Below are 27,879 nucleotides of genomic sequence, written 5' to 3'. Positions count from 1 at the left end.
TTTTGGGGATGGGGAGGGAACAACCTTCCAGTTCACAAAGTCAACACTCCTAAATACACCAAAAAGCACTAAAATCAGTAAACAAATATGGACACAAAGAACAGCCAAGGAATCACAAACAATGGTTGCTAGGAGCCAACTTGACTTTTAATTATTTTCTTTGTATCAGAGGCATTTGACAAGTGGAGGTGTGTGAGGGCGCACAAGCACGGTCGGAGGGGATGTTGCTTATCATGCTGAAATCGGACCACGTTTTTCCCGGGAACTATTCCAGATCCCAGAATTCCACATCACATTCCCACTGAAACATGATTCACCACACAACACAGCCATGAAATGAAATTGGATCAGATCAGTCAAAAAAGAAAAGAAAAAAAAAGAAAAGAAAAAAACTGTAGCATCCATAAGACATGAAAAGGTAAAAAATAAAAGACTCCATTGTTCATATTTCATAAGCAAGAAATGAAGCAGGCCCTTGAAAAAATTTCTATAGCCATCATTAATCAGTTTCCAAATTAAACACTTTGACCTTTAATACAATACCTATGCAAGAAATAAAGCCCAATACAAGGAAGCCACACCACCAAACCAAGAAGCGGAAAGAAAAAGGGGGGAAAAAGCAATTAGGGGAGGTTTCAAATCAGTTAGCAGAGAATAAATTGCAGGCAAAAATGAAATTTTCTTAGTCATCTTTAAAGCCTAGCCATACATGATTTTTTTTTTTTAAATGATATTTTTTTTTCTGTGAGGAAAGGGACAGATGGGATATGACCCTATAGATTCTAACAAATAGCAATATGCCTCTAATTTAAATACTTTTCTAACAAGAGGTAGATCAAAAAACGGTGTAAGAAGTGTGGAAAGAAAAACAATACGATCACTTGTGCCCCTCTGGTCAGCGCTCGGCGCCACGCGCATACCCAGTGCGGAAGTGTTCGCGAGGGACTCGAGGTATCGCTGCGCGCGCTGGAGGTCTCGGGTGAGATGGAAGGATTCCCGCCACACACCCTTTCCTCAGCTGAGGTAGACAATGGTCTAACTAGTGTGGAAGCATGGATGCACTCTTTTACCACAATCAAATCATATTTACATTCTGCATGAAAACAAAGGAATATTGGTTTTTCACTTATTTACTAAACGTTTAGTTTCCTTGCTAATGTTCATTTTATATATTTTTTTGCTTTTTCACTTTGAACTATAAACGAAAGATATAAATGAAACCGTTCGCGCGTTCATCTCTACGTCATAGCTCGTTAGCCTAGAGACGCGCCCCCGACTATTGTAACCTAATAGCTATTAACGCAAAAGCATCAGAATAGTGAAACTTCCCAACCCCGACATGCATTGACTGACGTTAAACACTGAAATCTTCGGCATGTAAAGCCCAGTTTGATGCAAAAAGCCGTCCCAAGACCAAACGGAGCGCATTATTTGGAAAAGGGGGAGAGAAAAAAAAAAAAAAAAACTATGAGCACGGGAAAAGAAAAAACAACCTCAATCGGGCTGGTCGTTCTTTTTTATTATGTTAGACAACTAGTCGCGTTGAGGATGAGGGGGTGTCAAAGAGGTTACAGCAGGACCTTGATTATCCCTGACCTCTATTGCTTGCATCCAACCCTAACTGAAGTGTAATGAATTGCGGGTGAAACGTATGCTACCGCCGAGACAGGTAAGTTATTAGCATATTAGCACGGCATTGCTGCGGTATGTATGGTTGGCGTTATTTCTCATTACCTTGACGTGTTCAGAGGGTGGTGGCTCCTCAGCGACACTGAGGCGCTTTTCTTTTCTTTCTCCTATCTGTAGCTAACATAGAAGCCCAAACTCCGCACTTTTACACACCAGATATGCGCAAACTTATATACAGTTATTCATCGTGCGCACGCTGCAAACGGAACAAGGCGGAGTTCGGGATTCATCCGTTCACTACAGACTAAATTTTACATTTTCTTAAAAAAATAAAAATGTTCAAGAACTATTAGCTTTATAAAGTATACAAAATACCACAAAGCAAAATAAAAAAACAGAACATTTTTTTTTCATATATCATTTTCTTTTTTTCTGAGGTACTCTAGCCTGAGGTAGATCAGTAAAATGCATATTAACTTGGTTTCCTGGCCAACACCAATCAACACTTCCCTCAGTCATAAGTGGCAGTGTTGCTCCACCTTTCATAATTTTACATATGTATATATATCTATTAATCTATAAAATGCATCAGAATTTATAAAATGCCACTATGGATCACAGGACAGCGTGCGTACTTCAACAATCCTCTTTCCATCTCAAGCCGAAGACCTTAAACCCCACCCCGTGTCACCCATTCCGCACCCCAAAAAAACAGGCTCAAAACGCCTTTTACACTCAAATGCTGCATTTCCCAATGAACTCAAATATCAAAAACTACGTTTAACGTTTGTCAATTAAGGACTGTGCATTTATCGTATTAAGGCAGGGACTGGGTGGCTGATTTTCCTATGATTTGATTCAAAGAAATTGTGAGGGGAGGGAAGGTGTACACAGTCTCAGTGAAACTTCAGGAGGAATGGGTGTAAAAGCAGGCGGGGTTGTAAGGACATTCCCTGACCCCTGAGATGGACGCGTCCCGTGTCCTGTCAGTCTCCGAGAAGACGCGGTGGCTCTATTTCCTCCGGGTGACTGGTGGACCTGTGGCCGAGGCCTTAGGCTGCTGCTGCCGCCTCACCTGAGAGATAATCTCCTGGATCTTCCGCTGAGCCAGCTGAGAGACATGAAAGATAACGGAAAAATACTCAAATCAAAGCGCAAAATAACATATCATCACAATAAATTGCTTTACTTGAGCAATAAATGAAAAAAGGCTGGATGATTGTATACTGGATAAAGCTGTGTGTAAGGCTCAATGAATCATTAAAGGACAAGTTCGGTATTTTACACTTAAAGCCCTGTTTTCAGATCGTTTCTGATGAAATACAATGGTTAAGATTGAAATTTGGACAAATGCTGCTGGCCCGAGAATATTCGGTTTCTGTGGTAGCACCCCCCCACCTCCACAATGGTTGCATATTAGGTGCACTGGAATAATCCTTCCTAAAACGCATTAAACTTTCGTTTACAAAGACGTGAAACTCACCGAGTGGTCAGGGGTGTTCACTGATATGCTCACACAAAAATCACTGCAAAAGATGCTTTCCAACAGGTTTTATCGTAGTTTTTCATCCAATACAAGTCAATGGAGTTGGACAAAAACTACGATAAAACCTGTTGGAAAGCATCTTTTGCAGTGATTTTTGTGTGAGCATATCAGTGAACACCCCTGACCACTCGGTGAGTTTCACGTCTTTGTAAACGAAAGTTTAATGCGTTTTAGGAAGGATTATTCCAGTGCACCTAATATGCAACCATTGTGGAGGTGGGGGGGTGCAACCACAGAAACCGAAAATTCTCGGGCCAGCAGCATTTGTCCAAATTTCAATCTTAACCATTGCATTTCATCAGAAACGATCTGAAAACAGGGCTTTAAGTGTAAAATACCAAACTTGTCTTTTAAGAATTAAGAAATTTATCAAATGTGACTAAAGTACTTGATCAAAAATAAATATTGAAATTAATAATAAAATATTTATATATAATTGTAAGCATTATTTAAATACAATACATTAACATTTATTGGGATCAGAGAAAGTATTTTACCACCAGAGAATTTCCCATTTTAACCATTATTCACCTCTAGCATGTCTAGTAGCTCAATTACCTGGCTTGCATAGAAGTGGCCTGTGATTTTTACTACTACTTGGTCGTTTTCATCAGGCGTCTGGTCCCGCGGGACAACCACCTCTGCACTGGTCAAGTTCTGTAGTTCATTCACCTAAAGACAAACAGAGCAGCTCGGTCATTCCTGGGAATCAGTGCCTTTGGTGTCCCCAGTTAAGATTATGATTTTACTGCCTTAAAATATTGAACAATATCAAAGCTGTCTTAGTCATAAATAACACCATTTGAACTAAACATATTGAAGTAGATACATTTTTTTTTTTTTGACATTTTACAGCATTTTGAACCACCATATAGCCCCATTTTTCCTATGTCCCCAAGTTTGCGTACCCCATTTTCATGTTAAATACAACACATACTATGTGATTTTTCCTATTTTAAATTTAACGTTTTTGGGTATATCAGTATTGATTCTCTAATGTAAAGAGTTTAATTATTCAATTAATTTGAACAATTACAATAAACATTTCTAGCTTGTCCCTTAATTTATTGTCCACTCTTATTTGACTACTTTCTCCCTGTCTATTTTTTTTAATACATTTTTATCTTTGAAATTCAACGTCAACCTGTTAAATCAGAAGACGTAACAGAGTGGACACCGAGTGTGTATCCGAAGGACAGTGCTTGCACAGTAGTGTCCCCAATCCCCTCAAAACACTGGGGCATTTGGACCCACACAGACCACAGGGAGAGCACCCCCTGCTGGCCTCACTAACACTAGTTTTCCCAGGTCGTCTCCCATCCAGGTACTAACCAGGCTCAACCCTGCTTAGCTTCAGTGGGCAACCTTTGTCTTGGGCTACAAATTACAATTCATACTTAAAATATATATATTTTTCTGATAACTTAACATATGCTTTTAAAGGGACATGAGTTGTCCAAGATAAAATGTACACAACGCCCATACATTAGAATCATAAGTATTTTAAAGGGGACCAAAATTCACTTTTATATTGTTTTTGAACATAAATCCATCCACTCCAATTGTTATTTTCCCCATTAATATGTAACAGCGTCTTAAAGGCTACGCTCACACTGTGAGCCGTAGTGCTTAATTCCGATTTATTGCTCAGATCAGATTTTTTTTGTATAGTTGTTCACATTGTCATTTAAAATGTGGCCAATTTCAGATTCCAGTATGAATCGATCATGGTCCTGAACTGATCCGCATGTGCAAAATAATAAAAAGACGACACGCAGCTCGCTGTTATACGGAAGTAAACACGGAGGACATTAAAGTACGTGATTGTGCGTTTATAGTGTGATCTGCAGTGGAGGCCAGCAAATTTGTGCAGGCAATATATATACATAAAAAAAAAAAAACTAAGATGAGATGATGAAAAGAGCAGAATTGAACATTTCTGATACGAGGCCTCATAATTTGCTTGTATTTAAAGCTGTTGCTGTAATATATTGCTTATAAGTTCAGAGACATAACTGTCCTTCCACGGACTTCCTTGAGCAACTGTCTTGATAACTTCGGCTAAGCAAAATCTTTGAAGTGGCTCCTATGAGCACAGAATTGTGACGAATATTGCTCAAAAGGAGTGTTGTCTATAGTATCGACTTCGGTACCAAGTCGCTACTGAAATTTAAAAAATGTGACCGGTCCGCTGATAGACGCCTGCGTGTGCTCTCAAACGCTCCTGTGTGTTGATCATTGTAGCCAATCACAGACATACAGTAATGAGCGCGATGGATATAAAAATACATCAGTATAACCCTCCTCGTGATTGTTTTTTAAAGCTGTTATGTATCTTGTACTCGAGCTTGACAAATCATTACTCAAACGTTTTACATCTCCCTATTATGATTGCACAAAAATATATTTTAAAAGAGTTTGATTTTCTAAGTTTTATGATGTCCAAAAGGCACCGTATGCAAGGATTGAGCCAGCTATGACCATTGAATGCTGGGAATAAATGCATCTGTAAAGCAAATATGAGCATTGAAAACTTATAAAAAAGAAAAGTGCACATTTACCGTTTTGCCTCCTTTGCCAATGACTCTGCCAGCGGCGAATGATGGCACTTTTATGTGAGCCTCTAATTTAACCTCCTCCTTCGGTCCAAAAAAGTTCTCCTCTTTTAACTTCCCAAATATACGTCCCTGAGCCTGAGAAAAACAGCAGAGAGAATCAATGCATGAATACACAATCAAATGACTGTATATTCATGCAATGAATTGATTCATAAAACGTCAAAACATTGTTACCTTGAACTGTGCCTCTGGTGGTCCAATAATAATGACCATTCTTTGCTTGGCGTCAACTTCATCAGCAGGTGCAATCTATTGAAGACAAAGTGACAGATCTTAAACTTTAATATTGCATTAGCATGGTAAAAAAAAAAGTACATCATACCTATAACTATTAAGTTTAACAAACAGGATTAGAAAGGAAGATAAAAGGTCACAAGTCATTCTTGCGGTCACTCACTTTGATTGACGCACCAGCAAAGCGACTGAGCTGTTTAATGTGCTGGCCCTGCTTGCCGATAATAGCACCAACTGCCAGGGCAGGAATGAAGAGGTGCACGGTTTCTGACTCCATCTGTGACTGCTGACACAAAATACACTCATGAGTTATGATCACACATTTAACAAAATAAATCTGCTTTTATGCGAGATACATCAAGAGAATATGCCACAAGACAACAAACAACGCCCTAGGAAAAACATTCACTCACACGGTCAATTAACTAGTCAACTATCAGGGGTCATAACATGAGGAATGAAGACTTCATTTATAGATATATTAATACCCAGCAACCAGAAAATCTGCTCACCCAGTTATAGTGAGAGAAAACTATTTAACTGATGCTGTTATTTTTATGCTATCCGATTACTTTTTAACAGAAGTCCCCAATTCAGTCTCAACTTTGTGGCATGCAAAAAAAAATATTACAGAACTTGTCACAGGTGCGATCAAACCGCTTGAGCAAACGGTTGCAACTCAATTCACATATGAAGAGGTTTTTTATTAAAAGGCACAGCAGTCAGAAAAAAATAATCTAAAATTGAGTCATACAAATGTAGATTGAGCAAACATTCAACATGAGAACTATTCAGAAAAGCCAAGGGGTGAAAAATAAATCCCCAATAAGCCACTATAGACAAAATTACACACCTGTGCATTTCATTCTAGTTTTTGGGTTAGTCCAACTCCATGTTATTCATGCCCTTTCAAACTTGACAACGTTCATTCCCACCCATCACAAACACACACACAAAGCACTTTAGGTCTACATCACGTGTTAAACATCTGACCCGCAGTTTTTCTGCATTTCTGTTAGCTGTGGAGGCTGAGCGACGTCCCCGGGGCAGCAACTAATCAGGGAGCAGACGTTTGTCCCTTCAGCAAATCCAGTAGCGAGCAGCCAAGCCATGCAGTGCATGGTGGGTAATAAATAAAAACTTACAGAAAAGGCTGTACTGCTGCTGGAGGAGAGCATAGAGGCCCAAAACGGCACCTCACTCCCAAACACGCTGCACTAAGGAAGAAACATACACATTAACACGCACACTCCCACACACACTATACAGCCGTGATAAAAAATATTGGCAGTGACATAAATTGTTACGCAAAGTTTGTCACCTTCTTCATAGCCTCCCTCTGCAACTCACTCTGGCATGCTGGATATCAGCTTCTGGGTCAAAACCTACCACAGATCCAACATTTCTATGTACCGGTAATGATCTTCGAGCCACTTCATTACCACTCTTGCCTTCTTGCTCAAACATGCTGCAAAATGCACGGATCACCAAATTGCTTCTGGATCATTGGGAGAAGTTGCTCTTGCAGAACATTTTGATTCCATTCTTTATTCATGGCAGTGTTGTTGAGCATACTTGTGAGAGAGCACACTTCCTTGGATGAAAAGCAACCCCACCCATGGATGGTTTCATGATGCTTCACTGTTGGCGCAACACAGGACTCATGGCTTCTTTTCTGCCCTTCTTGACACCAAGCCATTGTCCAAAAGTCTTCTTCACACCCACCTGCTGCCAATATTGAGAAAGCTCTGCACTGGCGGTAATGTCTAGTACACTGTTCACATGATATTAGTGAAATTAAGTTAGCTGGTCATTTTGTGCCAGGGCCAAAAATATGAAATTATGAAATTTGGGTTTTCTGAGTGTTCATTTTTTTGGCCAATGAGGCCTTTTGCAATTATTTAAAATGCACATGATCACTCTGCACAATAATCTAGAAACAATGTGAATCAACACCACAACAACTGAAGCAGCGAAACTATTTATGTCACTGCCAATAATTTGTCCACGGCTGTAGGCGCCAACTGTACATATTGCCGTTACATACGTAAATAGCGTTGTCAAAAGTACCGACTTCGGAACCAAGTTGGTTCTGACATTTTTCAAATGGGACTGAGCGCTGTTGAGCGGAATCGTAAAAACCTCTGATTGCCCACTGTGTTCAAACGCTCATCAAATATGTCTGTGATTGGCTACAATGATCAATGCTTCAAAAACATGTTGTACATATACATCAATGATGATCTTCACCTAGCGCTTACACAGATACACACGGAGCGTTTGAAAGCAGGCGTCCATCAGGGGACCGGTCCGCTCAAAGTGTCACATTTTTAAAATTTCAGTACAGACTTGGTACCAAAGTCAGCACTTTTGACAACACTATACGTACGTTAACACGCTCTCAACTTGCATAAGTGTACACCAAACATACATCTCTCACACACACAAACACACACAATTATATCTAATTTTGTTACCCCAAAAGATTGATAGCCAGCTTGAGCCCCTGGCGGAGGTCCTGATACCACAGAGGGTGACATCCCTCCACCCGCTGCACCGGGAAAAATACCCAACGCGTTTAGATTGAGCCCTGGAATCAGGTTAGATTGTAGCTAGAGGAATAAAAGGGCAGATATTTTGTTTTTGTGCTGTATGCAATCTCAGATGAAAATGAATCCATAATGATATCTCATTGCAGACTTACATGCATGGCAGCTACGTCATTCTCATAGGACTCACGGATTTTCTTCATGACTTCTTCTTCTGCTTTTGAGCAAGCATCTAATGTACCCTTAACAGTAATGGTGCGCTCTGGGTTATACAAGGTCAGATCCTGCAGACTAGGATTGGAGGGATATGGAAAGAAAGATAAAGAAACATGAAGTAGCTCTGTTAATACAAATATATGCTAAAGAAATCTAGTGTTATATATTAACTAAAACTATTGAAAATAATTTATCGTAGAAATAAAGCTGAAGAAAAATAAATATATTTTAATTAATCTAATATGTGTATATTGTTTGAGATATATATATATATATATATATATATATATATATATAGAATAAATTAGAAAAATTACCAATATTGCCATGGCTTAAGTTAAATTAGTACCAAAATGACAAACAAATAAAGCCAAATATAAAATGACAAATGCACAAAATTACTGGAAAATAAAAACAAATAAAAAAAGAAAGAAAATAAAAGCCAATTCAAGATATCAAATCCTATAATAGTATCTAATTAATACTAAAATAACACTAAAGATAACCAGTAGAAGCAAAGCGAAAACACACCAAGTTAAGTCCTTTGGTAAAGTGGCATAGACGGAGTCATCAACCTTAGACATGTGTGCCAAAAGAGGCAATCAGTCACACGCGAGTGATAAAAGTGAGAAAGAGGCATAATTTAGTAATATATAATAATAAAATAATAAAAACCTAAATTTCCTTGCATTTGAAGGTCAAACTACCACTTGAAGTAACAGTCCTCATTATTATGCAGCCTACATTTAGTAAGATGCTGGATGGAATCCAAACACTCCAGCTGAACTGTGCAGCATGGATAAACCCACTGGACAAGTTAAATGCATATTCAGTGGGTCACACAGTGTATATCTGAGAATGTTGCCTCGAGCAAAGTTTTAAAACAATGATCTCTGCAGAATAAATGACATCTTCGGAAGTTTGTATAGTACCGAATAAAGATTCAACCCAGTGTACATGATTTATTCATGTCATGGTGCATGCTGGGAAACATAACCAAGCAAACAGACCTCAAGGTATAAAAAAAAAAAGAAAAAAGAAAAGAAAAAGTACTTACGGTGAGATTGTGATCTTTGTGTCAGTATCTTGTTCAATTTTCTTCAAGTTGCGTCCCTCCTTTCCAATCAGACGGCCGACAAAATTATTATGAGCCAGAATCTTTAGAGGGATTTCCTCAGTGCTGTGTATATGGAGGGTATAATGGGTTTAATGCAACTAAATGTGCAACATTGAGTGTAAATGACCATAGTTGTGTCCCACATGATACACTGTACACAATGTACTTATGCACTATGTACTTAACCGTGTAGTGTATGAATTCTATATGGATATTTTGTCATTCAACATTGGAGTCTGACAGAGCTATGTAATTAAAGCTGCAACTTTTCTGTCAATTTAGTGCATCATCCGGGGATTTAAAATGCACTTTTGGGAATTTTCAGTGAGAACTACTCGCACTATTTACACTACAAATGTCATAGAATAGTGCACAAGTACGCAAATTGGGACACACCGCCCGTCTGGGAAGTTTGTGTAACAGTGTAGTATGACATACAAAAAGGATCAACAGAAACAGAATGACAGAGTTTGTATATCATCGCACATTTTAGTGTCAATTGCCTCTTTCTGCATGATCTCCATGATGTTTCGACAGGCAGAACTGCATCCCTCTGGAGTGGAGTGAACAGTGATGGGCTTCTCCGCAGCCCCTGCATTCTCCTTACGATGGATATCAATCCTGTGTGCACATACACAATATGTTATCAACTTGTTAGAGCAGTCTGACTAACGCTGGGTACCCATCCCAAATGCAAGGATGTATTAAATAGACTGAAGGTGACAGGTAAAGACATTCATACATATTGTTACAAAAGATTTCCATTTAAAACAAATACAGTTCTTAGGAACTTCTATTCAAAAGAATACTGAAAAAAAGTCTCACGGTTTCCACAAAAAAGTAGTTAAACGTTTTTCAACGTTGATAAGAAATGTTACTTGAGTACAGCATATTAGAATGATTTCTGAAGGATCATGTGGCAATGAAGACTCGAGTAATAGTTGCTGAAAATTCAGTTGCCATGACAGAATTATTATACTTTTTTTTTTTAGAATATATTAACATGAAAAGATATGACTTGGATATTAATTTTGAGCAATATATACTGTTAAAAAAATAAAATAATCTTACCAACCCCAAGTGTTTGATTGGTATTGTAATTACATTTGCACAATCGGAAACCATTAAAATCATATCTACAGAGCTGGGAATTTGAGAACTGGTTGTAAAATGGGCCAATATTTTTTTCTAACCACTTAAGTTGTACATAAAAATTGGTTACAGTGGTTACACTTAAATTTTTAAACAAACTTTTCAAAAACAGTCTTTAAAGCATCAATCTGGAGAGTGATTTTATAATTTTATTAAAAACATTGATTTATTTAATCAAATTCTTCAACCATCGAGCACAACTTTGATCAGTTCGATTTCATTAAATCCAATAATGCAAAAGATTTTAATAAACTGGTATATAGAGCAAATAGGCTCAGTCTTGAGTGTAAATGTTGTAATGTTAATATGTGGTGCTTGTGCGCATTGTGAAACAGGACTGTTTACAAGTACGTACACCGAGTATTCTTACTTTGAGTGAGTCTGCTTGGTTATGTTGCGGATGGTAGCACCTTCCTTGCCAATAATAGCTCCTACAAACTGGGTGGGCACCAAAATGCGTAGAGGCACGTCTGACTGTAGTTTAGGTCTCGCGCCCAGATTGGGAGAGCCTTGACGAGGCGGTCCGCGTGAGTTAAAACCTCTCCTGCCGCCCACGGCAGGGGTATCTGCTGTAGCCGTCTCATCTGGGATATAGGAAACCTTTAGTGCGTAGTTCTCCATAAGGAAGCCATTTAATTTGTCCAATGCTCTGGAAAAGTGAGCGCAGAGGAAACATTAACTTACTAACATGAACAGATCTTTTTATTTACGAACTCATTTTTAAAAATCATGTTGCATTTAGAAGTTATATTTCAGTGAAAGGACCAAAGCAATGATGGATGAACAAAGCTACTTTTATACACAAACATCCCACTTTTATGCTTGGCCTAATTAATGAATGCAATTCTGCATTTCAGCAAAATATTGATTACATTATTGCATAAACACGTTTGAAAATGTAAAAAGTTTTTGGTTTAACTACCCCTTTAAACAGATTGGAACAAATTAAAATAGTACAAGTATAAAAACAAATGCTGAAAATAAGATGGGCCTCATTTATAAAAGCATTTAGTAAATATACATAATTCAATTTTTGCACAGTTTGTCACAATGCAATGCAACAGTTTATACAAAAATAGTTTTAATGAACATTCCATGAATGAGGCCCAATGTTTTGCAAAAAAACTTTATTCAATATTGGCCATTTTCGGGGAATAGCCCTGGCGACTGAGACAAAGGGCATGAAATCTGCTTTTCAGCTCCCTTCTCAAACAGGACACATGTAAAATGTATGCTCTTCAACTCCCCATCGGTTTCGCTTAAGGCTTAGACATGATGTAATGCCAGAGCCCTTTAAAGCCACCAAATCTTTCATTGACATCCACTAGCGGATGGTAACAGGAACTCCCTATTGTGCGCAAACAATTGCAGAAGATTCTTTTATCCAAGCCTTTCCATTCATTTACCAGAGGTTTCTTCACCAACCCCTGTGACCGCTCTGCAGTTCAACTAATCAAACAGTAGGTGGCACTGAATGAGTTATTATAATTGCTGAATAAATCCCAATAGCAGTGCATGTGTAACCGACAGTCTCACATTTCACTGCGAGACGTGGGACAGAGATGCACTGGAGGGGGTGGGGTGGTGACCGAGTCGGCCGAATCCGAGGCAGATGATACTCACTCTCTGGCTTGGTCCTTGGCGGCATATCGCACATTGACTACAGCAGTCTCCGTGTCAGTGTTGACTGAAGATGGAATAGAAAGGAGGAAGACAGAAGGGGAGAGAATTAACTAATCTTTTAATATATGGATTACTAAAGTGACAATCTGCTGAAGAGCACATCCTACCTTGTTCACAGCTCTCCACTGTGCCGTACTGGGCTAACAACCCGTCCAAAACCTGTTGGTGAAGATTAATAAGATTAATGGTGTAAGAGACTGGAGGTAGAACTCCAAGAAATAACCAAATAGTCCAAGTAATGGGGTCAAAAATATTGAACGGTTGAAGTTAAAAGTTGACCCAAAACCATTTACTCACCCTCATGTTGATCCAAACCGGCATGACTTTTTCCTCTTTTTTTAAACAAAAACAAACAAAAAAGCCATTAGCTTTTGTGTTGCTCAGAAGAAAGTCACACAGGTTTGGAACAGATGAGGGAGTGTAAATGACAACATACATTTTTCTTCAATATACATAGTCACTGCAGTTAATGAAACAAAGTGACAATAGATCTTTCATATTGCGATGTTAGTCTGAAATTTAACGGATTATCAAAATGGAAAAGGTCAAGGAACTTTGTATGCATCAGTTGGCTTAGATTAAGGGGTTACAGTGGAATAAATGGGATATATGATTGGAAAAGTCCAGCATACATCACTAGAGAGAAGTCTGTTTTAACTGGAATGTCCAGTTGTGACAAAATACCTTTTTTTTTTATAAATAACACCCACACAGATAAATTGTTCACAATAAGATCTATAACATGCATTCTGAAAATAAATAGGGTGATTTTTCATTTCATGTTGACTTTAAGCAGTTTGCCTCTTGATAATTTGGATCATGAAGGGGTCTTGACCAAAGATTTGAACTCAAAAGCACACTTATGAAATCTTATACTTTAAAAACATGATATCCTCACCAAATAAATAAAAATAAAAACACTGTTTTACACCTCATTTGCCACAGTTCTTCGCTTCCACCACTCCTGCTCTTAAGGAGGCGTGCAGGCGAACACTGAACATGGGTAAAAGGAAGCCTACAGGCTTTCACACACACCAGCCCCCTATACGTCACACATATTAATGCCCCAAACCACCCCCCAACCACCGCCACTTCCCTTCTCCATTACAAGCAGTCCTATTGGTTGGCGTGTGCATTACTATGGAATTCCCAGCAGCCATTGTGCATCTCTAGTCATTGGCTACATAACCAGTCAGTCATTGAGTCCAGGCCAATAAGACGAAGCTTCCTTCAGTCGGGTGAAAGAGGAAGGGGGTGTGGTTGGCTTTCAGACAACATGCAGTGAGGGGAAAGGTGGGGGGGTTGATCTACACATTCTGGGCGTCCGCACATGGAGCAGGCCTGTAGCCAGACGGGGCAGCAGGTTAAAATCCAGCCCCGGCTAAGCTCGCCTGAGCTTGGTCACACAGCAAAATGCACATCCCCAAAGCTACGCCATCACAGATAACACACACTCCAAGATCTCAACATGTGCCCACAGCAACAAGACAATACACATACCTTCTAACTGAACACAAATGGCAGGTCAAACTCAAAGAAAAGCAAAGGGAGAGATTAAATAACTAAATCTCGCTTAAGTAGGTACTTGACATTTTTGCAGCCTGACATCATGTGACTGCCGATTCATTTTGAGCTGAAATAAGAGAAGGAAATTTAATGCACTATAAATTAAGTAAGTTTATTTGCAAGTGCATGGGAAATAAAACAATTAGACAAGGTCCAATTTTTTTGGGTTAACTTTTGGTTCATGCCAAATTGATACACCTATCTGAATACAAATACAGCATATCCAACTAAATGCTTGTGGTTTAAAAAAAATAAAAAAAATAATAAAAGTACATCCGAAATTCTCTCAAACTATTTATTGAGATGTACTGCTGAAAAAGTACTCTTTTGTTCTTTTAAAATAATAAAATGCTTTTATTCAGCAAGGATAAATTAAATTGATCAAGTGATAGTAAAGACAATTATACACACACACTTCAAACGATAAAAAAAAAGAAAGAAAAAGTTTCTTCAGCAACAAATTAGCTTATAAAATTAATTTCTGAAGGATCATGGAACAATGTGGACAATGTCTGTCAAAAACTCAGCTTTGCCAGTAGAGAAATAAAGTAAATTTTAAATAATATTAAAATGGAAAAGTTATTTAAAATTTTTATAATGTTGCACAATATTACTATTTCGTTTAAATAAATGCAGCCTTGGTGAGCATAAAAAAATAAATAAAAAAAAAAGGAACTTTTGAACAGTACACTAAAATGACGACTCTTCCTATCTAGCTTTCTTTCACAAATGGACTACAGGCTAAAATAAATAATAAATAAAGTGAGCCTTTATGACCTTTACAATTGACTTTTAATCTGCCAAACTGAGAGGCTAATTCACCATGGGTTCCCTCTGGAATTTTCTATGGCTTTTTAGCATAGCGGTTTGAGTTTTTTTTTTTTTTTTTTTTTTATAGAACAAAAAATAAAAAGAGGTCTGTGATAAACACCACTTTAAAAGACTCATGCTTTGTTCTAAAACAAATGGCAACCATACTTCAAAAGTGAATTTTAAAGCATTTACTACATTTCTTGCAGTATTACATAAGTTACAACATAGGGAGTTACAACATAGGGATTTACAATGGTTCGCTTTGTCAAGCACAGAAACTCACATACTTGTGGTAGTCGTAACTTATAGGACAAAACGTGAAGGTATCTACAAGTCTGAAAGTCACTGGAAATTCCCAAGGAAGCCCATGGTTCAAATTATCAATGTCTTCCGGGTTAATGGACTACAAACAGATTAGTATTATCCAGCAACAGAGCTTACCGCCACAGGGCAAAACCTGAGTAGACATGATTCATCAGATGGATCATAAATACTTCAGCAGAATTCTGCTGCGGAAAACATGAACAGCCTTATAGTATATCAGAATGACGCAAAATTTACAGAAGTTTCATTTTGAAATTTTATATACACGTTTAACATTAAAGGTGATATTTACAGTGCTAACAGAAAACCAATCTGTGTGCCTATTATCTATTCAGGGAAGACATGTTTATGTTTATTTCATTTTTCACATATGAGACAATGAGGCCACGAGGAGTTAAAAGTCTGCTGTATCAGTGTATTGATCAAAACACACACACACACTTACTTCCAGGTGACAAACTCTGGAAAATATTAATAAATACATGTTTAATTATAATAATTAAACAGGTTTAAATGGTCATAATGTTCTATAAAACATTTCCCCCACAATATTCTCTTAAGAGAATAAATCATTCTTAATGTCTTTTTTTTTTTTTATGTGCTTAACCTGAGTATGGATCATAGCTACTTCAACACGAAAAGGTAACAAAAGCATGTGGCCATTTAAATAGGACATTTACACAGCTAGAGTAAGTGCAAAGAAATTGAAACTAAATTCAGGGGTAATAATGATACTCTTTTAAAAGTTGAACTGTTTTGAACTTGCCATGGTATTAAAATTAAAAATGCTAGGAAGAGAAAAACAAAAACTCACTTACACACCAATTAGTTTCTGTTCTCAGTCTACACCAGACACAATTACGTACAACAATATCAGAGAAAAGTGGTTCTTAAGTCAAATCTTTTAGGAGCCTTTAGGCAAAAATATTAACCCTAAAGACTGATCTAATTTCTAAGGCCTCAATTCAGCATAATCACAATTTTGCTGAAACACCTGTTGTTCACAATCTACTACATGCCTTATGATTGATACTTTATACTTCATCACATGAAGGTGTTTATTTTCTTTTACTTGATAATACAAGTGTCGTGTACAGTGACATTTTTACAGATTTTTATAAAGTATACGCAAGAATAAATTTACTTTAAAAACATACTGGACTAAAGCAACTCCAGTTTACTTGATTATTCTTACAACCAACCATAAAAAAAACATTGTATTTAAAGAAAGATACATCAGGCTTTTGAGGACTGTTTCTTTGTACATTTGCCCCACAATAAAAAAAAAAAAAAACGGAGCTTTGTTCATAAAACTAACCATTTAAATATCTTTAGTTTATTAAAATGAATGCCATGTTAGCATCAGAGCTATTTATATGACAAACACAAGGTAAACAATCCATGCCATTTAAAATACTATATTGAACATTTCAACTTGACAATGTTTTCTGGTAGCATCATAAAAATTCCAGTCCAACAGAATGTTTACACCAGTCAAAGGAACATGACAAGAGTCAAAGGAGGAGCTTCGCCTTTCGATAGAAATCCACATGCGAGTCTTGAGTGACCCAGTCAAGATGACTTGGTCAGGTCTTTTTATCCTGGGCTTTCTTTCATAAAGTTTATTATTTTTATATTAATTCCATTCCATTCCATCTGCCACTTGTTAGTGACGTATAAGCTAATTAATGGTCTGGATTCAGAAGGTATTTGATATTTCCAGGTCAAGCACTTCCCTAGCAGCCACGTCCCAGTACCCAGAAAAATATCAAATTAACGTTTTCCTTCTGTAAAAGCTCTAGTTTAGTTAAAATTTCAATCTCAAAGTGGTCAGTCTTTATGGATTCAAGAGCTTGAAGACAAGAAATTGAGTCGGAGGCAATTAAACAGTCTTGACCCTTCTCAACATTTTCTAGAACCAACAGCAACGCTTCGAGTCTGAGCTGTGAAGATAGAGCTTCGGTCCGGAATATGAACACCAATACCATATTGTTGATCCCCCTTTACTGTTGCTGCAGATACACTGCATTCCCTGATGGATCAAAGACCAATAACAGTTCTATGTAGTGGAAGTGAACCTAAAGAAAGTAAGACATATTATTGGAAGATATAAAAAGACAACTGATATATGCACTTTTTGCAAGTAGTCTGCTATATAGATAAATATCTAATTGATTTACATTTACAAGCTATCAGAATTGAATCTTTTTGGACGTTATATATATAGCAACTGCATATTGCCTACAAATGTAATATTTTTGCTCAGTCTGGACCTCTGCTTCTTTCCACAAGTATGAAGTCCATATTCTACGATCATACTATGAGAGCCATAAAAAAAGCCTAACGTATCAATTCAATTATGATACTCCAAACGTGCTTTTTTAAAGCCTTAATATTTTTGCCTATAGGTGCAATAAACTATTACAATACTTTGTTTTTCAGACTTATTTCATATCAGGCTTTTCAGGTTTACTTACATCAACATAATTCATATTGTCAAGGAACACTTTAGTAATCATGATCGATACATATTGATATAGCCTTTAAAATCGGTCACAACACTTCATATATTATAGCTTCGTTTTACTGTGACAGCAAACAATCTCAGTAGACTTCATTTACTCATTTTACCTGTAATAAAATATGCAAAAGGGCTGCTGCAAACAAGAATAAGTGATGCTAATGATACAGTGTGCAGTGATTATGCAGTAATTATTCTTACTTTTGATTATTCAATTTCTGTATGTCTTACTTGAATGCTTCTGATAAATAGATGTAAATGAAAAAAAAAAAAGCAAAGCACTATTTACTTTTTTCTTATATTGTTTTAGCTCTACTGCTTTTTTTGCATCTTTGTTCTCATTTCTATTAAAAATAAAATAAGTTATTATTAAGAATTGGGAAAAGATGCATTATGAAGCGCAGAGAATCATTTTATAATCTAATTGTTATTCTCCAAACTGTAATTGGTTCAGGAGGCAAGTGAAGATTCACACCTCTTAAATAATAATAATAATAAAATAATATCCATTAGCAGGTTTTGCGCGCACACACACACACACACACACACACACACACACACACACACACACACACACACACAGCAGTTCTATTAAAGCTCATTATATTGAGTTGGCTAAAAAAAATAAAAAAAATAAACCACACACACCAAAAGCTCCCTATGTTGTTGACTAAATCTATGATGGAAATCACAGCGAGTCGCCATTTTAATTGTAGTTATTGTCGACTCTAATGTTTCTTTAAATCATAACATTTAATCCAACATCAAAGAGGCAATGACCTACTACTGTAATACATTTAAATGAAACTGGTAGTTGAGAAGCCCCCTACCCAGCACCCCCAAAAGCTAGGGAAACAACGCAGTTTTGAATCTGAACTGATTCCTATGATCAGAGCACTTTTGTAGACTTCTGTAAGGCTATGTTCACGAGCAGCAATGTAAACTTGCAAGAATGGAGCGAGAAAGAGGGATACGCAAAACGAGCATGTCATGCACGCTTTCAAAGGGTCAGTGAGATCTTGTCTCAAGCACAGATGAGAAGCAGGAGGGCAAAGAGCAGCGTACTGAACCGTACTGATCACTTCTACAGATAGTTTGATCTGATAAGTGAAAGACAAGAATAATGGGTTAGTATGTGTAAAGGGGATTTTTTTAACTGAACATCATATGCTTTTACTAGATCTGTTCTAGACTGGCATCCACACTATACTAATCAAGAAAAGCCAGATAATACCCATCCATCTTGTGAGATAACGGCACAAATCAGGATTTTTTTTAATGCTAAGTATTTTAGATCCAAATCTTTTTTCAAAGCAATTTTTGTAACTCTACATCACATGACGAGGCTTCCCGAAGCTCAAACCTCACACACAAGTCACACACCTCTAAAACGAACATACACATCAGGCTACTTCCCAAAAAGCCGTTTGAAACATCTGATTAATATGAAGGATAATTACTTAAAACACAAGGCCCAAGATGTCAAATTCTAGGACATTACTCAGGAGGGCTGCTGGCTTAAATAATAGTGCTGCTGAGGTGTGGTGGTGAGCCAGCAAGTCACAGTATAGCTTCAACACCACACCTCATAGAAGCCCCTTCACCTCAGAGGAGGAGGAGAAAAGAAAAAGAGAGAGAGAAAGAGAGAAAGGGGACACACTTACTTCCCACTGCATGTGAGGGGGGATATTCCTGATCTGCAGCTTGCAGCTCCTGGAAAAAAAAGAGAGGGGTCATTGTAATACAAAAAAAAAAAAAAATTCAACTTGCACTCTGAAATAGGCTTTTTTCCCCCCTACAAATCAATGTAGTAATTGTCAATTTCTATACATTTTCCATTTCTTAGACTTGTCACCAGAAGTCCTTCCACTTCCCACTTTGGTTTCCACGAAAGGAAATTACTGAAAATTAAAGCTAGATTGTGTCCAATCAAACAGCCTCTCTAACACAGCAAACAGCAAATAGAAAATGGGTTTGATCTTGAAAACAAATTAGGTTTATTTAAGATACATAATCTCCCATAGATGGAGTTTTAGTAATTCTAAAGACCTCAGTTTCAATATGTAGACCTGCAAACACCAATGTATTGCAAATACATGCATTAGCTGTTCCTCCATAGCTCAAAGAAATTATCTGACTATATGGTACATGTAATTGGAGATTAGGGATCCAGTTAGGGGAAATATTAGCAAACATAAGTAACTCATCAGACAAGAGGGAAGCAAGCTAGGGGGTTTTGTGAGCCATTGATACCAGGATAGCAAAAATACATACTGGAGTCCATCAAATGGAACAAACACAACCTGGGATTTGTTGTATTATAGGAAACAAAGATACCTAACGTAAACCAGTCTCCTACTACAACTGAGTCTGAAATTGGAGTTTAAATCAAGATAATTAATACAGAAAGGTTGCCCATCCTTCTCATGGAACTATACGTGAAGGAGGTAATCAGCTACAGTGTAGAAAATGGTGAAAGTCCAACGACTTAAGTGTACATATCAGTTGTTTTGTACGTACATTACAGCCACAGAAAGGGGACAGTAAACCTGTTCAAATAGGTAGAAAGGCTCAGGCCATTTAAAAAAGCTTTTTGACAGTGGTTTCCTTTAAAACTCATTTAATACAGTCACCTTGAAGTCTCAATCAATCATCTCAAAAGTCCCTAGCTTTTGTAAAAGCTTACTAACTTACGTTAAATGGAATCGTCTGAACACCTTGCTGACTCATGTATCTCGATTTAAACACCCTTAGTCAAGAGAATTCTAGTTATTATTTAACATGTACATGATCAGAGCCAGATGGGTTTTAATTAGCCTTCAGTTGTAGATGCAATTGATTTTGCATATATAGCAGACAGATAAAACCTGACTATACAAGATGTCATTATGTCTGAGATGTTTGGCATATTGCCACATGCCTTGATTTCACAAACGCTGACATGTAGATAATGTAGGGTGAACTTAAAGGTGGTTTTATATAATGGACAAGCTTGATTCAAACATTATACCATAGTTCAGGGTTCCCCAAATCTTGGCCTAGAGAGTTTAGCTCCAACCCTGATCAACCCAAACCTTAGAAAGCTAATCAAGTTCTTCAGGATCACTAGGGGGAAAAAAAGGTTGTTGTTTTTTTTTAAAGAAATTCATAACACCACACTGTCTACAATACCAACTGGTCAGAGACTACAACCAAATCCATTATGAATCAACTATTTTGTCAATAATGTAAAGAATGTGTCAGTTAGCTTTAGCTTTTAGACACCTGTAGCAGTCAAGAACCCTGACAGGGTATTTAATGTTTACATTACTACGAGTACAAAGACAACTTGGCTACAATCCTAGTATAAACTGCACAAATGAATTATTCCATGGAGAGAAAAAAAAGATACTGATGGCCTAATCTTTTTCTTCAGATTCATTTAGAAATGACAGCATTTCTCAGATTTATACAGAGCCAGTAAATGTCAGTCGGCACTGTAAAATCTATTTTAATGGTGGTATAGATTTTAAAGACCAGTACTTTTATTTTAATATAGGTTTCAATAATAATGTGTATGTTTTGGTGTAGCAATTGTGAAAGATCTATAACCGGCCACTTGACTTTACACGGCTCCAAAGTTCACGGTCTGTATACTTGCGTATTTACACACTAACATTAACAAGAACAGAATGTACAGAGAACATGGGAACAAACAAGCCTCTACCTGAACAGGTAGACACACTCCCTCTCTCAAACACACACGTTTTACACATGTACATAGACTGGGGCCTAAATAGTAAGTAATAATAGGGGACTCGCAGGACACTGGTGTTCAAGAAACTGACCCACCATAATAGAATAATCAATGTCGATGCACATAGCAGTGTGCATCAACAGTTCTGATGGCTTTATAAACTCAATGGTTGATCGGGATTATTTATTTAGTGTATTGTGCTCTAATTACTGGCTATCACAACGTCAGCTTTCACCTCCCTAAAAGACAGTAAACCACCACCCAAAAAAACTAAAAAAAAAAATAAAAAAAATTCAGCTTTTGTGCAAGTTGTTTTAATGACAGTGAAAAAACAGATGGAGGATCTTGTTTTAACAGCAATGTCTTTGCTGCAAAAAAAAAGTTAAGAATTGAGCAGTTTAAGCTGAATTTATGATTATTCATTTAGACAAAAGAAATATGGAAAACTAAAAATTTGCATATTTTCTCCATTTCCTGTCATGTAGATTGTACAGTAACAAATTTAAATAGCACTACATTACCATCTAAATAATTCAGGACTTTGTTGCAGCTATTTTCTAAAAAATAAATAAACTCAAAATGGTCATACCATAATGCCTCTGCAAATTGGATATAATATTTGGACATACACTGCCACCATTAACTCCTGCAACAATTTTTGACCTATTAATTTGTTGTTTTACCTTGAAATTGACATGTTCAAATATTCACTGACACATTAACTCTTAAGCTTAAAGCATGTTAAAAAAAAACTAGACTGTCTATCCTAGCTTTGTAACGCTAAATGGTGTAAGGCCTAGAGATGAAGTTGTGCATGGAGTAAGGGACATTTGCACTCATGAAGAGTGTACATGTCAAGAGGGGAACAATCACTGGGAGTCATCTCAGGAATGATCAAAATGCATCACAACTTGCATTCAACATCTGTGTGATTCCTGGACATGTTTTCCCCAGCGTGTCTGTGGTGTGAAAAAATTCAAGGCAGCGCAATCCAAATTTGATTTTTGTAACCAGTGAGGCAAAAATACCACAGGTAGTTCAGGGCTTATGCTAACATCTAACAGGGAAAAGCTCCTATAGAGAAAACAAATTGATATAAAAAATAATTTTGAGCTCAAAGTCATGGGTTAAGAGTGATACTACACACAACACGAGAAGCCGTCCATGCTTCACTAAAAATCCACTGTGGCTGTAAGCTCTGACAGAATTACGTAACCTAAAACAGCAATATACACATTCAATATTTTTTAATCTAAAAAACTTAGTTCATACAATCATATCAAAATTAAATCTACTAAAAAGGAACAGACACAATAAAGAAAACATTAGCACTTAACTGAATGAACAGAGACATATGCGAGACCAGAGAGGGGGGGGGGGGGGGGGGGTAGTATAGCATTAACTGGGGTGAGTGAATTTTAAAAAAAAAGAAGGGAAAAAAAGGAACCAAATGCCATTTCGTAAGCCTTTACGTTCACTTAAAACCAACTTTAGCAGAAAGTACAGCCGTACGACATTCCAGGTTTGACATACGAATTAAACACTTCCCTTTTCTTTTCAGGAATTTGGTGGGATTGGTGTGCTTTTCCAGTCCAGGTCTGCATTCCAGTGGGAATGCATTATGGAATGTTCTCCTACAGCAGATTAAGCTATAGGAGCAAGAGGGGAGTGTGTGTGTGTGTGTGTGTGTGTTGGGGGTTAAGACGGGGGTGGGGTGTTAGTGCCCCATTTCAGGGTAACAAACTCTCTCTACCCCAGGGGGTGGGGTCTGGTTACCATGGTAACATGTTAGCCTACAGACAAGAAAGGAAAAAAGGGTTGGGGGTTTGGTTGTGACGTAAAGGAAGTAGAGGGCATCTTCATTTACTTCAAAATGCAACAACTGTCTCTGTGTGTACACGTGTAGGAACATACATAGCACAATGGGGGGATTGAGGTAGACGTCCCAACACAAACACTCCTGGAAGAACCAGGAAACATGGCTGCATATCATTCACAAGCCCGTGACTCCATCACAAGAACCCAAAATTCTGTCTCAATCAAGACACTTCAATATTTAGGTTTTATACTCACTAGTTCACAAGAGTAAAAAGACAATAAAAAAAGAGAACATTTCAACCATAGTTGATATTATTGCATAAGTTAAACAAAATAACATCAAATAGAAAATACAATTTATAAAATTACCACCAAATTCATTAGCACAAAGAAATAAAATAAAATAGCAGCTACACATTGTGTGACTTGAAATACCAAAGTAGGGGAGGGTTTTCAACCATACACCAATTAAATAAGAACTTTTTATGCTGTATGGGACACTTTACATTATATTACTGAAACCATTTTTTTTGTTATTACATTTTAGCTGTTTTTATTTTGAACCAAAGTAAAAAGAAAGCCAAATATCTAGGAATATTTTCTTCCCAACTTGCAATCGTTATAGTGTTTTTTTTTTTTTTTTTTAAGTAACATTAAGTATAGTGAATTTAAGCACTATAATATTTATTAAATAAAATAAAGACAACACAAAGGTTAAAAAAAATGTCCACATACAACAGAGTATCTGTTCTAGCTGAAGACCCCTTTCCCCCACTCTCTTTTCCAGTTGGGGCCCCCCTTCAAGCGCCACACACACACACACACACACACACACACGTGTGCATGCACACACACACACAGCGCAAGCTCTGAGTGAAAACGGCTATGCTAGTAATCAAGAGGAAGCTACAAAATGAAAGATGGCGTATGAAACTAAACTTTTAAAGGCCAATGGGTTGTCCATGCAGACCCCCGCTAAGCTCACGTTGTACACACAAGACTGGTTAAAGTCTGACTGGTCATCATGTTATGTATGAAACATTTTAACTATGCTACACAATTACAATTCTGAAAAAAAATTTTTTTTTAATTATAATCCAGCCTAAATGTTGAGGTGAATAATACTGAATATTTACATAAATAATTAAGTCCTGTGTACATTCAGCCTTGTACACACGTTGCCACCCTGACCACACTAAGCTCCCAGAAAACGGCTCCATAGCATGCAGAACCCCTTGAAACACACACACACACGAGAGAGAGCTAAGGGGCCAAACTTTACCCAAATCTTATGTTTTGTGTGTGTGTGTGTGTGTAAAGGTGGGCAGGGCCTAAGCCGAGACTCATATGATAGAATGCAAGATCACTCCCATCATGCATTTCACTATACTTAACTCTCATTGGTTCCCAGTTCAAACCAACTTCACATACACAACCTCTGACCTGGTCCTATCAGCAAGTAGGCTATAGCACATGTGCAGCACACACACAATGAGCATTACACACTTAAATGATAGTTTTTCTATAATTTACACACAGAACTCAGCATATTAAGCCATAGTTTGACACACGGTTAGTGGATAAAAATTAAATGGCAACCAAACGGCTTGCATGTCACCAACAGTTTAACATTAGCTGTCCCACCTTACAATTTGAAAAATTAACTTAACATGCGTTTAAACAGTACGAGAAAAAAAAAAATCTAAATAAAGTAATCAAACACTAGGTAGCATTTATTTGAATTAAACGTTTTAAACGCTTAAATGCAACGTCTTTAATTAAACAAATATAAATGTGGGCTATATCGCGTAAAATCTATGTGGAAACTGCGTTGATTTTTGCCTGAGCAATCAATATTAAAAACACTACACGCTAGTTATTAATAAAAACACAGTAGCTACGCCCAGGAATTGTGTAGCCTACGTAAGGCGGACGTATATTGAAAATAAGGCGAATATTCATTATAGCCTATCGTGTAGTTACGTCAACTTAATGATTAAAATAAAACGGCAACCCAATCGTACACGGTTGGTATACAGTGCATTGTGGGTTACACCGGGTCTTAGTAGTTACAGTTCCTGTGAAACCACAAACCAGTTTTGTGACAAGACCTCGACCCTTGCAGTCCACACGCGCTGAGGAGTCCATCTCGTGCCTGAGCAGCGCGAGGAGGGGAAGAGGGGGCGGAAGCACTGAGTGAGCGGCATGACTGAATAGTAGTTTCTTCTTAAATGGACGCCACTGCAAGCATGGCTCCATTAATGCACATTCATGTGCGGCCTCGTTTTTACGTTTGTGTTCTCACGTTGGACACCGTGCTACGTTCCTTGCTACATTGTGTCAAGGCCTAAAGGCCCAGTAATATGTGAACTCAGCACATCAAGGGCCTCTGATTTGTTACAAAAATCCACATTCCGCACGCTTGCATGGAGGTTCAACCAGTAGCTTACACACCTTATTTTGTTACTAAACACACCGGCAGATTTACATTTACTGCAGATGCATGAAACACCGTCACCACCCTAATAATGCATTTAGCTTGCAAATAACAGTTTGAATTATCATATGAACCAAAAAAAAATCAAATGAGTCATTTGAAAGAATAAAAACAACAAGAATCCCCATTTAAAAGCAGGGCTACAGAGGACAGAAATTTAGAGGTATTAATTCAAAACAAAAACGTGGATTCAATTTCAACGTAGATGAAATTGCGAAATTTACAAATGAATCTTACCTTTGTCGTTTAGGGACAGAGTGCTCCACTTCTAAGACTTTTCCGTGGAGTTCTACTTTCCCTGAAAAATATTAATTGTATTTTAATAAATCACATTCTTATTTCAAACAAAAATGTGTATTGTGTCAAATGTTTACAATGTACGAAAGTGCAAAAAAATTATAATTCCTATTTATGTTACGTGTACAGAAACCACACTGACATGTACTAAATTTCCACGACATCTTAAAGCAAAATATGTTTAATTTTTTCTTTTTTTTAGGATCATGCATACAAATTCCCAGAGGTTAAACATGGAAGGCAAATTTGCCCCACGCTTGCGCTAAGGCCTCAGCCACGAGCAGCGAGACACTGACTTGTTTTAGAAAAATCACGAAAATGTCCACTGACTTATACGTTCCATTTACAGCAAATATTGCAGCCTTTACACAATTTACACTCATCCCAAACATAATCAACCCATATTCTGGAGACGAGGGGAGTAGTCGAAAGGCCTACAAGCCACCAATGCAACCCAACCACCTGGTGTTCTAGAGCAGCTAGCGATAAAAGTGATACAATTTTACAATGGCAAAGTTCGAAGACGACCAATTCTGAGTAACACTTCAGTTCACATTCAGAAAGTGCTCCACGAGCTGCGTTTAAAAACCACACCAAACATGAAGACAATTTTAATTCAAATAAATAATATGTGCAACCACTCGCCACTTGGACACAGCATTTCGCCCTGGTTAGACGAGCAACGCTGCAACTTTGATGGACACTTGCCGTTCAGTTATTTTGGTTCTAAAGCGAGACTTGGCGTTCTCGACGAGTAAAGCCCGTGGTTTAAAAAACTGAAAGTGAATATTCAACACTTGCTCAATCTACGTGCACATCCCTGCTTTGCATAGGCATTTAATTGTTAAACGCGACCGTTGCGTGTGCATTGTAATTCATATGGAGGGTGGACAAAATCACATTCGGATAAAAGTCTCACCTGAAAGAGTGTCAATGGCCCTCATCGCTACCTTTTCGTCGGGGCAATCCACAAACGCGTAGCCACTTTTTACGAGAAAGGGTGCACTGAAAGGTATCTTCCACTGCTCAAAGATACTTTCCAAGTCCAGCGCGCTCGCTTGCTCGCTCACGTTCCCAATGTAAAGCTTATTCATTTTGTTGTATACAAAAAAGAGCGACCGTGTTGCAGAGGGGCAGCCCTTTATCGCGTCGCTCGGATGGGCAGTGTTTGGAGAGAGAACCGCACTGTCGCTCAGCGGAGGGTCTGGGAGTGTTCTCCCAATCACTCCAAGCTACTGAGATATTTGATGGACGAGATCGCCGCCGTGGTTGCGCGCACTCGCGTTTCCTCTTGATTTAAACGAGCTGAATTATTTATTCCGTCACCTCTGCGAGGCAAGGGCTAGGAGGAAACCAGAGAAAGTTTCTTTATTCTTTGGCGATGCGACTAAATTGTCAGACACGTTTGTGTAGGCACCGCCTCTCAATAACATCAAGAAAACGGAAAACAAAAAAACCCTAAGTTCTGCCTTTTTCAATGAGCCACGTGTTCAAACTACAAATCAGTCCTGCACGTGAGGTGTCCCGGTTGCTCAATTAAGTGTCGGATTGGGGGAAAATGGC

The 27,879-nt window shown here is 37.7% G+C and overlaps 1 protein-coding gene across 5 annotated transcripts; it reads right to left on the bottom strand.

Annotated features, from left to right (window-relative positions):
* Positions 1 to 129: 129 nt before the first annotated feature.
* igf2bp3 (insulin-like growth factor 2 mRNA binding protein 3) lies at positions 130 to 27,879 on the bottom strand. 5 transcript variants are annotated; one of them, XM_082185701.1, is made up of 16 exons: positions 27,236 to 27,879; positions 26,257 to 26,317; positions 19,633 to 19,681; positions 12,852 to 12,903; positions 12,685 to 12,748; positions 11,432 to 11,710; positions 10,396 to 10,530; positions 9,850 to 9,972; positions 8,732 to 8,867; positions 8,505 to 8,639; positions 7,173 to 7,244; positions 6,191 to 6,313; positions 5,968 to 6,042; positions 5,737 to 5,868; positions 3,734 to 3,847; positions 130 to 2,740 (listed from the first exon to the last, which is right to left on the bottom strand). In XM_082185701.1, the coding sequence occupies exons 1-16, from the start codon at positions 27,408 to 27,410 to the stop codon at positions 2,642 to 2,644; spliced, it is 1,824 nt and encodes a 607-aa protein (XP_082041827.1). In that variant the 5' UTR covers positions 27,411 to 27,879; the 3' UTR covers positions 130 to 2,641. The 5 variants fall into 5 exon arrangements, with proteins under 5 accessions (XP_082041827.1, XP_082041828.1, XP_082041831.1 ...); XM_082185702.1 differs by having other exon boundaries at positions 6,191 to 6,310; XM_082185705.1 differs by lacking the exon at positions 7,173 to 7,244 and having other exon boundaries at positions 6,191 to 6,355; positions 27,236 to 27,878.

The sequence above is a fragment of the Leuciscus leuciscus genome (genome assembly GCF_965113295.1).
Source record: "Leuciscus leuciscus genome assembly, chromosome: 12".
NCBI lineage: Eukaryota > Metazoa > Chordata > Actinopteri > Cypriniformes > Leuciscidae > Leuciscus > Leuciscus leuciscus.
The sequence above is the reverse complement of the archived record's forward strand: the minus strand, read 5'-3'. Positions and strand labels throughout refer to the sequence as shown.